The sequence below is a fragment of the Pectinophora gossypiella genome, chromosome 1 (assembly GCF_024362695.1).
Source record: "Pectinophora gossypiella chromosome 1, ilPecGoss1.1, whole genome shotgun sequence".
Lineage (NCBI taxonomy): Eukaryota > Metazoa > Arthropoda > Insecta > Lepidoptera > Gelechiidae > Pectinophora > Pectinophora gossypiella.
In genome coordinates this window covers 9,326,677-9,343,089 of record NC_065404.1, presented here as the reverse complement: position 1 = coordinate 9,343,089, position 16,413 = coordinate 9,326,677, and the positions used below count along the sequence as shown (strand labels likewise).

General features: G+C 37.1%; 1 protein-coding gene across 1 annotated transcript in view; it reads right to left on the bottom strand.

Annotated features, from left to right (window-relative positions):
* Positions 1-16,413, bottom strand: part of LOC126367309 (trissin receptor) — an 80,587-nt gene that overhangs the window by 37,219 nt on the left and 26,955 nt on the right. The window contains exon 4 of the mRNA XM_050010776.1: positions 16,072-16,269. Within this exon, the coding sequence (XP_049866733.1) occupies positions 16,072-16,269 (198 nt within the window). The remainder of the gene's footprint in view (positions 1-16,071; positions 16,270-16,413) is intronic.

Sequence of the window (16,413 nt, the reverse complement as noted above, 5' to 3'; positions counted from 1 at the left end):
GTGTACTCACATGCCCACTATGTGCGAGGATCTTTTCCAATAAGATTGGCTATATAAGCCACATGCGACCACATGAACGTCGGAGTTGAAGTAGTCGCCTTAGCCGGAATCGGCTGGATCACATCATCATCATTGCTATGGTATATACGTAATATGTACCTACCTACATCTCCACAATTCCGGAAAATAAAGCGACTATACATTTTTGAGCTTTTCTATTGAATTTAGATAATGGAATTTCGTAGCGTATTATGCTGGATTTTCTTCTGATTACATGTGGCTACACCCACGGTAGTAAATTCGGGCGCATCACCTTTTTTATAATATTTCATAAATCGACGATCCCACGAAATGTAATCTTAAATTAAGTTTGAAGTTCCAATAAAGACTAGCTTTGTTTTTGACGTGCCTTAATAAAGGTGGGTAGGTACGCCATTGCGTACCTCATCCACTTCTGTAACATTTCACTGAACAAATTATTAATAATTGTTCAATAATTATTTTGTAAGTTCATTATGTCACATGGTAATTGGAAGATTTTGATGAAAGTGGATTAAGCGAAAATGGTGTATAAGGATCGACAGATTCAGAAAGCTGGCAGATTTGTGGGAGACGAGAGGAATTGTCATCCAAGGGAAGAGACTAACCAATCTTCGGTTTGCCGATGACATAGTACTCTTTGCGCCTACATCAGTTGAGCTCGAACAGATGCTTCAAGACCTTAGCACAGCAGGTCTTGAGGTTGGGCTTGCGATAGACAGATCGAAGACTGAGGTTATGACCAACAGCACAAAACGTAGGGTCAAGGTTGATGGGCAGGAAATACATTATGTCGATGAATACATCTACTTGGGCCAGACAGTCTCTTTCCAAAACTGGCAAGAAAAAAAGATTGATCGCCGTATCGAAAATGCGTGGAAGAGCTACTGGTCGATGAAACACCTAATGAAAGGGGATCTTCCTATTTCATTAAAGCGAAAGCTCATCAACATGTGTATTCTGCCGATCCTTACCTACGGTGCCCAGACCTGGTCATTGATCGAACGTCAAAAGTCCAGGTTCAAGGTCTACCAAAGAGCGATTGAGCGTAGTGTGTTAGGTGTCAAACGAATTGATCGAGTCCGAAACACAACACTACGTTCAAAAAATCAGACTCAAATGTGAGTGAGCCGGACATGTTTGCCCCATGCACCCTGAGCGGTGGGCATGGATCGTCACACATTGGGTGCCTCATGACGGGTACAGGCGTCGTGGTAGACCTCGAAAGAGATGGCGTGACTTGGACGCTTGCCGGAGGGACTGGCCGGAGTACCTACGCACAGGACCGCGAAAAATGGAAAGAGGAAGAGGAGGCCTTTGCCCAGCAGTAGGATCTTGTAGGCTAGATTAGATGAGGTATTTAAGCAGGACATCGTACCTAACGTTTTAAAAATAAATATACCAACTCGAATTACTTATTTTAAAACGTATTTTCTGAAGAGTTCGTTAACGTTTTAAATGGGAACAATTTGTTTCCAAATCAATGAATCCTTCTGTATAAATTAATTATTTTTAGTAATAAGTAATAACAATTTTGTCACGGATATCGTTCATTTGATTTTTATTAACAACTTTCTATTATTTATCATATCTATCTAAGCTCTATGTTTGAATAATTCATAAAATAAAACACAAACAGACTTATGCATGTCTTTGCTACTTGAAAGTCAACCGAATATCATCATCATCAGCGCATAAACGTCCCCACTGCTGGGGCACGGGCCTTCCCTATGGATGGATAGGGAGATCGGCCTTAAACCATCTCGCGGGCCCAGTGCGGATTGATGGTTATTAACGACTGCTAATGCAGCCGGGACCAACGACTTAACGTGCCTTCCGAAGCACGAGGGAGCTCGAGATGAAAACATTTTTTTTTGTGGTCACCCATCCTATGACCGGCCTTTGCGAAAGTTGCTTAACTTCAACAATCGCAGACCGAGCGCGTTTACCGCTGCGCCACCGAGCTACTCAACCGAATGTAACAATAATTAATTATTTAAAGGATGCATAAACCACGTGCATTGTGTAGTCGTCAAAACAGATAGGGGCGAGTTCGTATTATCACAGTTTTCACAAAGACGAAAATGATACACGAGCTGCTGAAATATTCACAGATATACTTATACAATTTTTTGATTTTTGATTTGCACCGGATGGCTAAAAGTGGTGCATGTTTAATAATAATGTTCATTTTTGATACTACATATAGAACTCTCCGATCCCTACCAGCGGCTGAGCTAGATTGTCGTTAAAAAATACTTAACTGAAAAAGCATTCTATACGCTGCATGAGTTTTTTAACGAATCTATGAAATACTGATAATTGTAAATGTAGCTATCTTTTATTCTTATTTTTTTCTTAACATAATCTCTACTAATTTTTTTTTCTTTAAATTTTAAGCTGTTGTAGTGCCCTTACAGGGTTCCTGTTTGTACTTTCTTTTATTCATAAGACCTTTGTAAAACATCAGGAATGCAATAAATATCTTATCTTATCTTACCTCACCTGGCCTCGTGTACGATATCGATAACTACAATTGGGTGTGCCGTTGGCTCACTTCAGAAATAATTTTGGGCTCAAAAGCATCTGAACACAAATTATTCAGATACGTTTTTCAGACATTCTTACCAATACTCCTGCCAGCTTCAGGGCATAACCTATTTTGTTCGTTTCACCTACTTCAATAATACCTGTTTATACGCCTTTTACGGCAAAATTGGCGAAACGTGCTTCCATTTCTGTGGAAAATAATACCATACTTACCATCACCGAATCGCATCGGTTGGTTTGATCAGTCCATATAACTTTATTAAGTACTATTATGAAAGGCATTCGTACTCCTGAAGTCAATGGTGAAATGAATATTGATATTGAGATAATTCGCTTTTATGATACACGTTATTACGAAGTTGTAAAACCCATTAGGGAAATAATGGGGAAGGAAATTTAAAATGTAGGCGTTTGTAAACATTTTGTTCCGCATTTGTCGTGTTTAGAAATTACCGTATGCCAGCTTTATAGAAAAATATTATAAACGGAATTATATTGAACTTAAAATCCTATTCAAAGAAATTATATTTTGGTGTCTGTAAGTTGTCTTTGATTACTTGTGGCTCTGCTCACCTCATTAGGAATTACGAGCGTGAGTTTATAGTATGTGTATATTTTAGTAAAAATGGGATAAAAACTTTCCCTGTAAGTAAAATAAATATATAACAAAGTCAAGAGGTAAGTAATATATTGGAGGATATTATTGTAATAGGTAGGTACCTACGTAAAAAGGAAGCAGCAATACGCAAAATCCACAGATAACATTCTACACTAATCACACTAATTGTCTGAATTCTGCTGCGCGGACTTTGGTTAAGGAAATAATTTTGTTCTTTATTAAAAAATGTACATCATCGATTAAATACTTTAAGCCGTGAAAGAGTACTCTTTCTCATTTTAATACCCCTGTATTAAGTGACATCGTAACGAAAACTTTGAGGGATTATTCAGACCATGATTCTGAGTTGATATTAATTTTCTATCGCAAAAGTATAAAATTGAAAATAATTTAAAGAAAGCTAAAAAAGAAACATGAATTTTGCGACGGGAAATTCCACTTAATATTAACTCAGAATCATGGTCTGAATCATCCCCCTCAATATTCGTTACGATGTCACTAACACCCTGTATAGTTAGGATAGCAATATCAAAAAATATCAGACACGTTTAAAGCTTTCTAAAAGAAATAAGGTTTATAATCTAGATAAGCACATTCTGGATTAAATAAACGCTTTTTAGAAGTTTTTGAAATACACCAGCCTGCAAAAATAAATACTACACTTATAATAATAAAAAAAATCTACACTATAAAAATTAGTGATTTAAAATAAAGAACGTTGTATAGATAATTTAATCATCTTTCTTTCTAATTATTAAACTATACACCTACATTAACGAGGCTGGCATGATCGCAGAGTGTTCAAAGCCTCAACTACACATTTTGAGTCATTTTTGTTTCGAACGTGTTGTGTACAAAATACATGTCGAACTTAATAAGTTGGAACACAGCATAACACACAACAACAACAAGTCAAGTCAAGTAAACAAGTCACGTCGTCGGTATTAAAAAGTTATTATAATTTAAAAAGTGTAGTACCTATTTAGTTTTTCAGATCAGTGTAATTAAGGAATGTCATAATGCCATTATCGTAGTCGGTTCAAGTAGGTAAGTCAACGAACAAGTGCAGGAAGTTAAGAGTCCTGGTTGAAGTGGTATTGGCAAACAATTATCTCCTATTGTCGCCCAGTAGGAGAGCTGTTATCGTCCGCATTCGCTTGATTGTATTTATTCTCTACACTTTAATAGATAATACGAACTAGCATGTGAGTGGGACATTATTGACTGACGGTCAACAAGATTCTCGGCAAGATCCACGGCCTCCGTGGTCCAGTGGTTGAGCGTTGGGCTCACGATCCAGAGGGCTCAGGTCCCGGGTTCGAATCCCGGTGGGGACATATCACAAAAATCACTTTGTGATCCCTAGTTTGGTTAGGACATTACAGGCTGATCACCTGATTGTCCAAAAGTAAGATGATCTGTGCTTCGGAAGGCACGTTAAGCCGTTGGTCCCGGTTATTACCTACTTACTGAAAGGTTATTACTTACTGTAAGTATGTAGTCGTTACATGAGTCATGTCAGGGGCCTATAGCGGCTAAGTAATAACCCTGACACCAGGGTTGATGGGTTTGGTAATCCACTTCACAATCCACACGATAGAAGAAGAACGAGATTTTGTGCTTTTTTATAAAACACAATTGGCTACTTTACAGTTTTTGGATAAGTAAGTATTTAAAAATTACTTTTGTTTTTTTTTTTGGCGTGACTTATCGTAGATTTGCCCCAGGTGGCATTAATTACTTGGCCGGACAAATGGGGAGCGCTGAAGGCTCTCACCCGGTACAACGTTTTAAGACAACAGGCCTGAGGGTGCCCAGTTGGGCGCGAACCTCGGCTCAGGGCGTCGTCTGAGAGAAAAATATTTGAAAGAATTAATAAAAAAAATTACAAACGCTTATTTTATACGCAAAAAAATTGCATTCTTATTTTGTAAAAATAAAATATTTAAAAATGATTTTAATAAAAATTACTATTAGATAATTATCGTTAAATGATAAACTACCTACCATATTTGACATATTTCCTAGGTTGTTGTTTTAACTGTCAAGTTGCCAATTGGGGAGGTCAGTCATTGTTGGGTAAGTACTTAATACAGTCTTTCAGTTTCTAGTTTTTGTTTTGAGCTTCTATGTGTCATTTGCAGTGGCTTTTGGTCCAAGCTTCTGATATATGGCGGCTGTTAGGTATTGATATCACGTGAACGACTTTGACAACTAGGTTAGTTACATAGTACCGTAGTTACGTGCCAAGACTGTATTTGGGGTTAATCTGCAGGGCTGGTAGAGTAATGTTTTAGGGCTAAACCGTGTCCAATAAAGGCAACATGATTGAAACAGTTCATTCGGTGCAGAGAAGACAGAAATAATCATTTATTGCGACTCATGTCGGCGGATCACATATCCTTATCCTGAGGATACTTCGTGAAGGGGCAAAACACAGTTCAATAAGAATTTACGTTGGTGGGTTGGCGGGAGAGCTGTGCTGGCCCAGTTGGTAGAAAGCTTGCCTCTCACTTTGAGGTCGCAGGTTCGAATCCAGTACAATAAACCAACGATTGTCGAATTTGTTTTCGAATTCATGTTAGGATCATAAATGATTATCACATGCTCAGCGGTGAAGATAAACATCGCGAGGAAACCCACATTCCCGAGAAATGCATTTTCGGAGGTATGTGACCTAACCTGTATTGGGCTGGTTTCCCTTCGCGGGTTGGAAGGTCAGACAGGCAGTCGCTTATGCAAAGAACCGGACCTGTCAAATCTTCAGGTTAGGTAAGCGGACCCTGTGAAAAACGGGATAAGGCTTGGGAGATGATGTTGGTGAGTGGTCTTATTTATGCATTGTGGGCATGAGCGATGAGCCAAATTAATGCATCACTACTCATTTTATTGCGGAAATACGAGTATATTATGTAGTTACAGTAATATCTTTAATTATATTAATGGAATAACAAACATAAACTATATTTCCAAATTGGGGTAGACAGATGAATATACATCGCATGGTGAAATAGGTACATTACGTACCCACGGTAAACCAAGCTTTTTGTGATACCTACGTCATAATGGATTTAATAGGTAATAACATTTATTTATTGTGTAAGATTGCCGCTAAGTAATTCCCATTTTATTAAAGAAACATTACTTTTTCATATATGTAAAATTTAACTTCTGAAATATTTGTTTCGGAAGATTGGTGGGCGAAGAAAATTGAGTTATCTCACAAAAGTTATCCTGTTGTCAAATGTGGGTTGGGTAATTATTTTTCGTCAGAGGACCGATTAAACACTCTAGCGCAATTTATATAATTAATTCTGTACCACAATGACTATTTGCATCAAAAGTAGGGACAGATGTTAAAACTTAATTAAAGGGAACGATAGTTTAGGAACATAACTTGCAGTTTAGGGTCAATTCAACATTTAACACTTTTAGCAGTCTCTGTGGTCTAGTGGTTAGCGTTTGACTGGATTCGAATCCAGTAAACGAAGGCTATTTGGACCATTTACATTTATTTATGTTTTGTCTATGATTTGAACCATTTCTTTGGAGAATGTGTTCTGACTTGAAACACACAACCTAAAACTTACTTCTGTAATATTTTTTCTAACTGATAGACGCGACATAATACTTAGTAACTACTAGACTGGGTTCATTAAACCTGGTCGTTATTTTAGAGGATTTCTACAAACAAGTTTGTTACTCGTCTAGATCTTGAACAGGATAAGCTGAAAAACAATTTATGAGAAGATAACTAATTGAAATTAAAGTGATAAAATAACTTTTATCTTTGTAGACAGAAAATGTACAGTTAAGGTGATTCGTTTTCCATACAAAAGTTGATGCAGTGCTACAGGAAAACGGTTAGAGGAATATTGTTATAAAACCGATAAATAGTAATATTTTGGTGTATTATTTTCGCAAACTAACAAAAATTTAGGGTCCGAATACGAGAAGTACCATATTTCAGACCCTCAATTTTGATCAATTCTACATTTGTAGTGGTGCAGATTACAGTGTATTTGCTGAGCGTGTAGAGGTGTCAATGTTAGTTTGTGTGCGTGATAGTTTTTTTTTCTCTAAAGGCTTTGACTACTTGACAAGTGTAATAGAATGTCAGTGACAATTTATAAAGAGATTTTGTATGAAGAGAATAAATATAAATAAAAAACTAAAAATACTACAATCTGAGAAAAGGAATATTGGAAAAATATTTTTGTAATAACGCATATTATTTAAACATTTTTAAATAATGGGTAAGTACCGTGTTTTAAAAGAGGACATATATTATAATAAAAAATCAATACATAAAATGAAATGGCTGTATGGGCATAGTTCCCTTTGCCTTACCCTTCGGGAAAAACCAAATCAAAAAAGAAGTTGTTGCATTTGCCGGCCTAAATAGTAGTCCAATAGTAGTCATTTATAATTAATTGTTTTTCCATCCAACATACAGATTTATTTATATTCTCTTTGCCGCGGACTTTTTGGTGGGACCGGGAACGGGAAGGTTGCTTTCTTCATTGAATAATCTAAATAATCAATACGAAGTATTGTTTTGTGGTTATGATCACATTAAGTTAGTCGGAAAACATTCCCGATAGTATTATTAAATCGGAATATTCAATAAACAAAGTGTACCTATCTATTTTCGCTTTGCGCCAACAAGCCGCTTACTTCGTTTGGGGTTCGGAGTAGGAGTCTGCTCCGAGGGTGGGGGCTTAGGTTTCATCATTTCATTAATCATCATCAAGATAAAAAAACACAAGACATGGCTGTATGGGCATAGTTCCCTTTGCCTTGCCCTTTGGGAAAAAAAAAAGATAAATTTTGAAATTCTTATGTAAGTATAATAAACAAATATCACAGACATCATGACAGATCTAAAACTAACGAAAATCTTTTTTCTTTTTTCTATTTGACTTATTTATGAATTTTAATCAAGAAAACGTGATAATAAGTTCGACAGCAACCAGTTCAGGTCCCCGAAACAGCCCATTTCAGGCCGCGTATATATGGAAATACTACTTCAATACGTCCCAACCTCGTCTTTTTTTAACGTCCTCGTTAAAAAAAGACGTCCTAACCTGAACTAACTAACCTAACAATAAACACCACGCGTAAATATATGTCCAGAAATGCGCTGCAAGTCGTCTGGACTGGGCGCGAAAACAACATAGAATTCGATTAGCTGCTAAGTGTCCCGCATGCTATCACCAGCTGTCACTGACATACGTATGAAGTCCCGCGGATTTTATTGGAACTAAATGACAAGTCATAATAATTATAGGCGGATACTGCGACATCAGCGCCGTGCTTGCGGGACGTCCTGAAGCGCTATTACATCTTTCAAACGCGATGCGACAAAGTTTGAACCGACGCAATTTAGGAAAAATCTACCTTATTATTACTGTACTGTGATCGTTATTTGTAAAATCATACAATACATATACACAATTCTTTATACACAATATAATTATTATGACATATTGTGGACTTTTCGGTAGACCTACAAAAAAGGAACAATTCAACCATAAGTACGTTGTTTTGTTATATCTCAATGGGCTCAGGCAGCGTTTTCGCCGAAAGCTCCAAGTCGGCTATATTTGTAACGATAATTATGTTTGACATTCATCATCATTTTTGAACCATTTTATACAAAAAAAATACTTGTATAAATTATATACCCTAAAGCACGCCCATGAATCACTCTACTCATTGGTGAAAACCGTATGAAAATCCGTTCAGTAGTTTTTTAGTTAGCCGCATGTTCACTGATGCGATTAATGCCTGTTAGAATTTTTCAAAATAAAAAATACGGAAATTACGGAAGGTACTTTAGTGCAAAGTACATTATTGTATAATTATAATATTATTGGTAAAAGTGATACTTTTTGAAAATTCCGTAACAAATAGACGGGTTCGCCAAATTCAATTGTAAAAAAAAATACAAAAAGTAAAAACAATTAAAACATGCACTTGGGTTTGAACCGTGAAACTTAAGAATGGCGGCGACTGCTTTACCAAATGCGCCATTTAGAAGTTAGAAGTAGACTTCAAATTATGCATCTCTTTTAATAGCTAACCTAGTTTGCATGTGTGTGTGACAGCTTCGTGTTTGTACACAAATTGAAATGACACCAACTTTTGATGCAATGTTTCAATATGATATCTTCAGTAAATACTTCAAAATTGTAGCTTAACTTAAAGATAATGTATGTAAGATTTCGCCACCTAACATTTCACTGGGTCAGAACTCAACACTAAACGAATAAATGGAAAAAAATACGAAAACTGCAGAAGTAACGCCATCTACTGACGCAGCGTTACCTAGCTGACTAAAACGCATCACCTTAAGTCTGTATAATCTTTTATGAAAACACAGAGAGAGAAAGAGAAGTTGCCAGAAAATAAACTTTTAGATACTTTTAATGTACCTATATAAATATTCAAGGACAGCTAAGGTTGATGACGACTAGACATGACGATGTTTAAGTGTAAATTTATCGCGACAGAATTTATTGCAGATTCTCATCTGCAATATCCATAATTTTTAACCGACTTCAAATAAAGGAGGAGGTTCTCAATTCGTCGGGTTCTATTTTTTGTTCCTTATAGTTTCAAATGCTAACTCTTGTTAGCCACTTTGTGGTCTATAAAAATTTCAATATTTTTAGTCCCTTTTTCTGGGTGAAAGCCCAGGGGCGCTCCTCTTTTATCCGGTCAACTGAATGCTATTTGAGGCATATCTATTCAGTATCTATTGTGAGTTTGTAATAAATAGTTTCCTGAGGTTTTACAAGAATTATGTATGTAGAAATTGAGGTTGGGTATCGCAAATAAAATCCGTTATGTTCACTGAGACACTGAGTTTATTATTGTTTTCCACTATTTAAACTATTTTCACAAAAATGTTCACCACCTCACATACGTCGTTGCACACCATTCGCCATTAACCCCCTTCCTTCTTCTCTTTCCCCTCTCATGCCATCTCACTCACATAATCTGTAACGTTCATTCCATCGTCCCAGTCATCCTACATGTATTACAATTTTGTACCGAACCCATAGACCCGTGTTAGCCCTGATGGAAGAACGCTTGACCCTCACTGTGAGGTCGCAGGTTCGAATCCTAACACGGGGCTTTTCGAATTTGTTGGATCTTATACGTTTATCACGAGCTTAGCTGCGGTGAAGGAAAGCATCGTGAGCAAACCCACGTACCTACCGGCAGTATGTGACCTAACCTGTAATTGGGCTGGTTTTCCCTTCCAGTTAGAAAGTCAGATGGGGTAAGTGGACCCTGTGAAATACAGGATAACGCTAGGGAGATATATAGATTTTAAAAATCCAACTTAAATATATATACTGGGTGTTAGTGACATCGTAACGAATACTGAGAGGGATGATTCAGACCATGATTCTGAGTTAATATCTAGTGGAATTTTCCGTCGCAAAATTCATGAAATTTTGAGTTTTGTTTTTAATTATTTTCAATTCCATATTGTGCTTTTAGCTGCATAGAACCCAAATTTCAATAAAAAAAACAATAATGACAAATTATCGAAAATTTTCGATGTAATGGAGACAACAGCTGCTCGAACGGGTCAACGGCCACACGCACCGCGCGCCGCGCGCCCCGCTCCGCACGCCCCGCTCCGCACGCCCCGCTCCGCACGCCCCGCTCCGCGCGCCCCGCGCCGCACGCCGGCGGCGGCGCGGCGGCGGCGCGGCCTACTAAGTAGGCACTACGAACCGATCCTATTTCTTTCTCTATCTATCGTAAATTATAAATTTATTTTATTCTTATTCTTAAATGGACGGATAATCAACAGGCATAAAATTTATGGAATACACGTCAATTTTAAGCAGAAATCTAAAACAACCGACAGAATTAAGTTGACAGCACACGTCAAACGGTTTGCATACCAGCGAGATACCTTTTTGATTCGACCGGGTTATTCATTCATTTACTCATAGGAATCCGGGCCATTATCTACCTAAAACAGTTGAAACAGTAAATAATTGTATTCTTTGTTGTCATTAGAATAACTAACAACCAACTAACACAACCACCACAGATTAGATAATTAGTTACCTACTATGTCAACCATCCACCAACTTAGTATGTAAGTACCTACGCAAAACCTCGCTACACAAAAATCGAGCGAGATCGCGTCTAGAATTGGGCGGACACTCCGCCAGAGTGTTGCCTATCGATATTCTATCGATACCTAGTTAAAAAAAAACCAATAGTAGGTACCTATCGATAGATCTTTTAGATCAATACCCATTATTGTTACAAAGCAAGACCTATCGGTACTATCGCTAGTATCGATCTAAATGTACTATCACTACTTTCGATAGTTTAGACAATTTTCAAGTTCAACAATTGATAATCTACCTATCGATAGTTCGGCAACTCCGCCGCGTAGGCAATGTCGGCATGTTCAAAGAAAAAAATTGTCCGAGAGGAGTGATCTTATTTTTCTTGTTACATGTTGGTACCGAGGTACTAAGTACATACTAAGTTATTCGTGTTTTAAATCTCATTGTTAAATCATCAGTAAAGAACTAATTAAACCTATCCCGTTCTGTGTACAATATTCATGTAACGGCTACGTGCTTACATAAGTACCTAGTAGACGGGAGCAACGACTTAACGTACCTTCCGAAGCACGGATCATTTTACTTTCGGACAATCAGGTGATCAGCCTGTAACGTCCCAACCAAAGGCCTTATAAACAGATTTTTGTGATATGTCCCCACCGGAATACGAACCCGGATCCTCCGCATCCCATCGCTCAACCACTGGACCACATAGGCCAAGAAGGTTCTAAGACATAATTAAAGGATCCTGGGACGCAAGACCTCCGAGTTAGGGCTTGTTTGATCTGTCTTGATGGATACTCGGACGTGAATAGCCTCACGGATCAAGGGCAACGCGCGCCAATAAAGTAGGCATTACGAACAGATACTAGGTATTTCTTTGAGTTGATAGGTATCAAGTGAAGTTTCCTGTCGCAAAATTCATAAAAAAGTTAGATTTTTTTCAGTCCCATATTGTGTTTTAAGCTGCATAGAACGCACATTTAAAATAAACAAATAAAAATTACTAATTATTAAATTTTATCAATGTCATCAATAATAATAATAACGTATCTACAACTTCAGCTATGCGCAGGTGAATAGCCGGCGCACGGGTCAAGGGCAACGCTCGCCAATAAAGTAGGCATACGAACAGATACTATTTCTTTCTCTGTCACTTGCACCATAAACATACTTCTCTCTCTCTGTCTAGTCGTCGGCTCGACTCGGCCGCGGCCGGCGCGTCGTCGGCGCGCCTTTGATGCTTTGCGCTAACGCCGCCGCGCGCTTCCGCTCAGTCGAATACTAAGCTTGACCCGAATCGCGTGATGTTTTTCGAGGATATTTTTTTCGTGTTTGTGAGTGTTTTGTGTTTGTTTTATTCTGTAAATGAGTAGTGTCGACTATGATGATAGATCATAGACCATTTACTGCACAAAAGTATGGAAGATTGTTGATGTTTATTAAAGAGCAAGGTGTTGTGTTTGTGAGTGCGTGTGATACCTACCTACCGCGGAGGAAACGCGATGTTGCATACCTACGTGACGTGACATGTTCTAGGGTACCTACCTAGGTACTTCATCCGAAGGAATAACAATTAAGGTAAGGCAAGAGTAGGGTTTTTATTGTTAATAAGTTAGGAACGTTTTAATAGTAGGTAGGTACCGTGCGTGAAAAATCGTGGCAGTAGGTGTTCTACTTCAACAAACTCAACATTTTTAAACGTTGCACTGCACCACTAAGCATCTAAATACAAGAGAATGAAAACTCCTACCTAGATACAACATCGTATCACGCACGCACGCGTAACGTAGCCGTGCGTAGGTTTAACGTCTGTGTGCCGCGTTGTTCGACTTACATTGCGGCACAGTAAAAATTCAAAATCTTAATTAAACATTTGCGACAAGAAAAACACCCACCATCGTTTTTAGTACAATCAAATAGGCGTTCCATTTTTTTTTTCGTTACGATGTCCCTAACACCCTGTATATTCAGTTTCCATGTGATAGCTAGTAATAATTGAATTTGTATGCGATAGAGCTTCTTGACTCTCTGGAGTCAAGTGTTCTAAACTTCTAAGCGATTAGGTAGATTGTATTCAAATCTAATCTAGTACCTCTCAGTACTCTTGGTATAAAATATAATATCATAATTTCGAAAATTCACCCTTCGTTTCATTCAATTTAGTTACAATATGACACTCTCAAGTTTAAAATTATTAGTTAAGAATGCTTGTAGTATCTCTAATTAGTTGCAAAGTTCTTTAAAGGTTTCGCTGTAAAATTAATTTGCAGTTGATAAGTAGCAAACTCGTTCATGTTTCAATTCTTATAAACAAATTGATGGAAATATTTCCATTATTTGTTGATTTGTCTCGGGTAGTAGTAACGATTTGGTCGGATGGTGGTGGGTTTATTATGAAAGAACAATATATCCAAGAACAATTTATTATGAAAGTAAAATATATCCGCGATTTACAATTTACAATACTTACGGTACGTCAAAAAAATATGGGTTCTTTATCTTAATTTCGGATGCCAGAATAATGTATTGAGTGACATTTTACACTACTGGCCAGCAAAACTAAGTACTTACTGCACTTTTAATTGTTAATTTTTACACTACAAATAAAAATTGACGTAGATTTAAAATAAAAATCGTTTTATTAATTATTTTATCAGCATACTTTGTAACTATTAAACTATATTACATCAGTAACATCTCTAAAATATATTTATTAATTTATTCATATATTGTATGTTACATGTCAAATAATAATATATTTATATTTACTTGTGTACTTAAAAAAATATTTTATTTTTAAGTGTAGTAGTAATTAGTTTTGCAGACCTAACGCCGAAATTTCCAGAAAATAGTTTCACAATGGGGTTTGAATTTTGTTATAAGAACATTCGGTCTTACGTCTTTAAGAAATTCGTTTGCTTCTACCAGTTCATTCCAGTTTTTTTAATTGTAGATTTGCCGCAGATAGCATTGACTACTTGGCCGGACAAAAGGGGAGACACGTTTAAGACAACAGGCCTGAGGGTGCCCAGTTGGGCGCGAACCTCGGCTCAGGGCGTCGTCTGAGAGGAAAAATATTTGAAAGGATTAATCGACCCTAGCGGGTCGATAGCGATAAGCGCAAAGAAGCGCGATTGAAGGAAATCGTCGACCACGCCGGCGGGGTCGGTATCGGGGTCCTAAAGTGTTTGGTGTCACGAGCTGATTGGCAGTCCGCAGAACTGGGAGCGACTGAAATCAGAACACGTTGATTTTCAGCTGCTTTTCCCGAACATTTCGTAAAATAACACAGAGAGTTTGTGTCCTTTTGTGGCATTGTTATGGGCGTTATATTGATCAGTGGCCTTTGAGTACTAGTGGCTAAGACCACTCCATTAGGGACTAAGGGGTGAGCTAATGTATGTATGTATATTCATCCGCGTATTTTGGTCAATCTACGACAACATCGTATATACGTTAGTACAATAAAATACCAGATAATATTTAAATTTGTTAGATAATAAATTTAAAGCTCATATGAAGCTTACTTTATGTAAAAAAGTTTATTATAAGATTAATGACTACCTAAATGATAAAAATGTCTGGTATTGAATGTGTTCCTCTAGTTATTAAATAACTTGTAATGTATACCCTCATTGGTTTTTAAAAGATGTGTTGCTGTTGCAGTTTCTCCTCAGCCGCACACCACCACCTTACGAAATGACGTAAATTCAAAAAATGTTACATTGACCTTCAACAAGTTTATCCATGATAATTACGTTGAATAAATGATTCTGATTTCTGATTTCATACCCTGTAGATTGCTGAATACTTTTATCACGAAAGCAAGTGCCGAAGATCAAAGGACATCTTGAAATCAGAATAGTTCTCAGGCCCTAGCCTAAACTGAAAGGTGTCATAGAAACTATTCTTTGGAGTAGTCTATTTCAATTATCCGTCGTACACATGGCCTTTCTCTTTTGTTAAAGGTATGTCGTTAAATGCAGACATGGTAATCTTGAGAACGAGGAAGAGAACCGGGTAAAGAGATAGATTTATGTTTAGCTATATAAATCATTTATACGCTATTACACGCATACGAGTATAAATCATTTACACGCTGGGGCGTAACATTCTGTCACCAAAACTGAAAATTTAACACTTTCTGGTAAAGAATGCATAATTACCCACATTAGCAGTGGTGATTATAAGTATATCAAGTCAATTCAGTACTTACTGCATATTCATATACAATATTAAAATTGAAATAACATTAGACACCTACCCATTTTGTTTTTAAGCTAGAGTTTCTAAATGTAAATTAATTTGTTCAAAACTGTTTGTATTCAGTTTTTTAAATATTTAAAGAAAGCAGCTAGGCAAAGATAGAGACTAAAGACTTAATACCCAAATTCTGGGATTCATCGAAAAAATACTTTATAAATATAGCTCTGTAGCTTTTACTTTTAAGTGGATTAGTTTTATTAAGGTTTGGAATAAATAACGGTAATGTTTCAATAAGTAATTATGTTTTTTAAGATGTCTCATTTCAATATCAAATACTGTATAGAAAGGAAATACAACTGAATATTACTCGTATTTGTATGTTTTATAACACAATACGCATCGGCACAATGCTAGCGAAGCTACGTTACAATTCGTTTACATAACGTCTTTTCTATGGGCTTTTTTGGAACCTTGTTGGTGATTGACTCATTGGTAACGTTGAAAAGACTTTCTGATAGACAAAAAAGTAATAAATCAACTACTCACCGTCATCACGCACAAAGGCGTCACATAGAGAAGCCCAAAGTTGACCATGTCGAAGATCTCCGAGTTGTACTTCATCCGATGTTGGATGCAGATGGTTTCCATATGGCCGTCCCCGAGGTTGTTGGTGATTGTCTCCACCCAGATGAACTTGGGGGCGCTGTACGCTGCGCTGGTTATCCACACGCCTAGTATCACCAGCTGGAAGAGATAATTATCATTATTGAAACTCAAGAAATTATTTAAAAACGATACAAGGGAAGGGAAAAGAAAATAGAGGTAGAAGAAGATTAATTAACGCGTACACTAACGAAATTAAATAGAAAGAGAAGAATTTATAAAAAA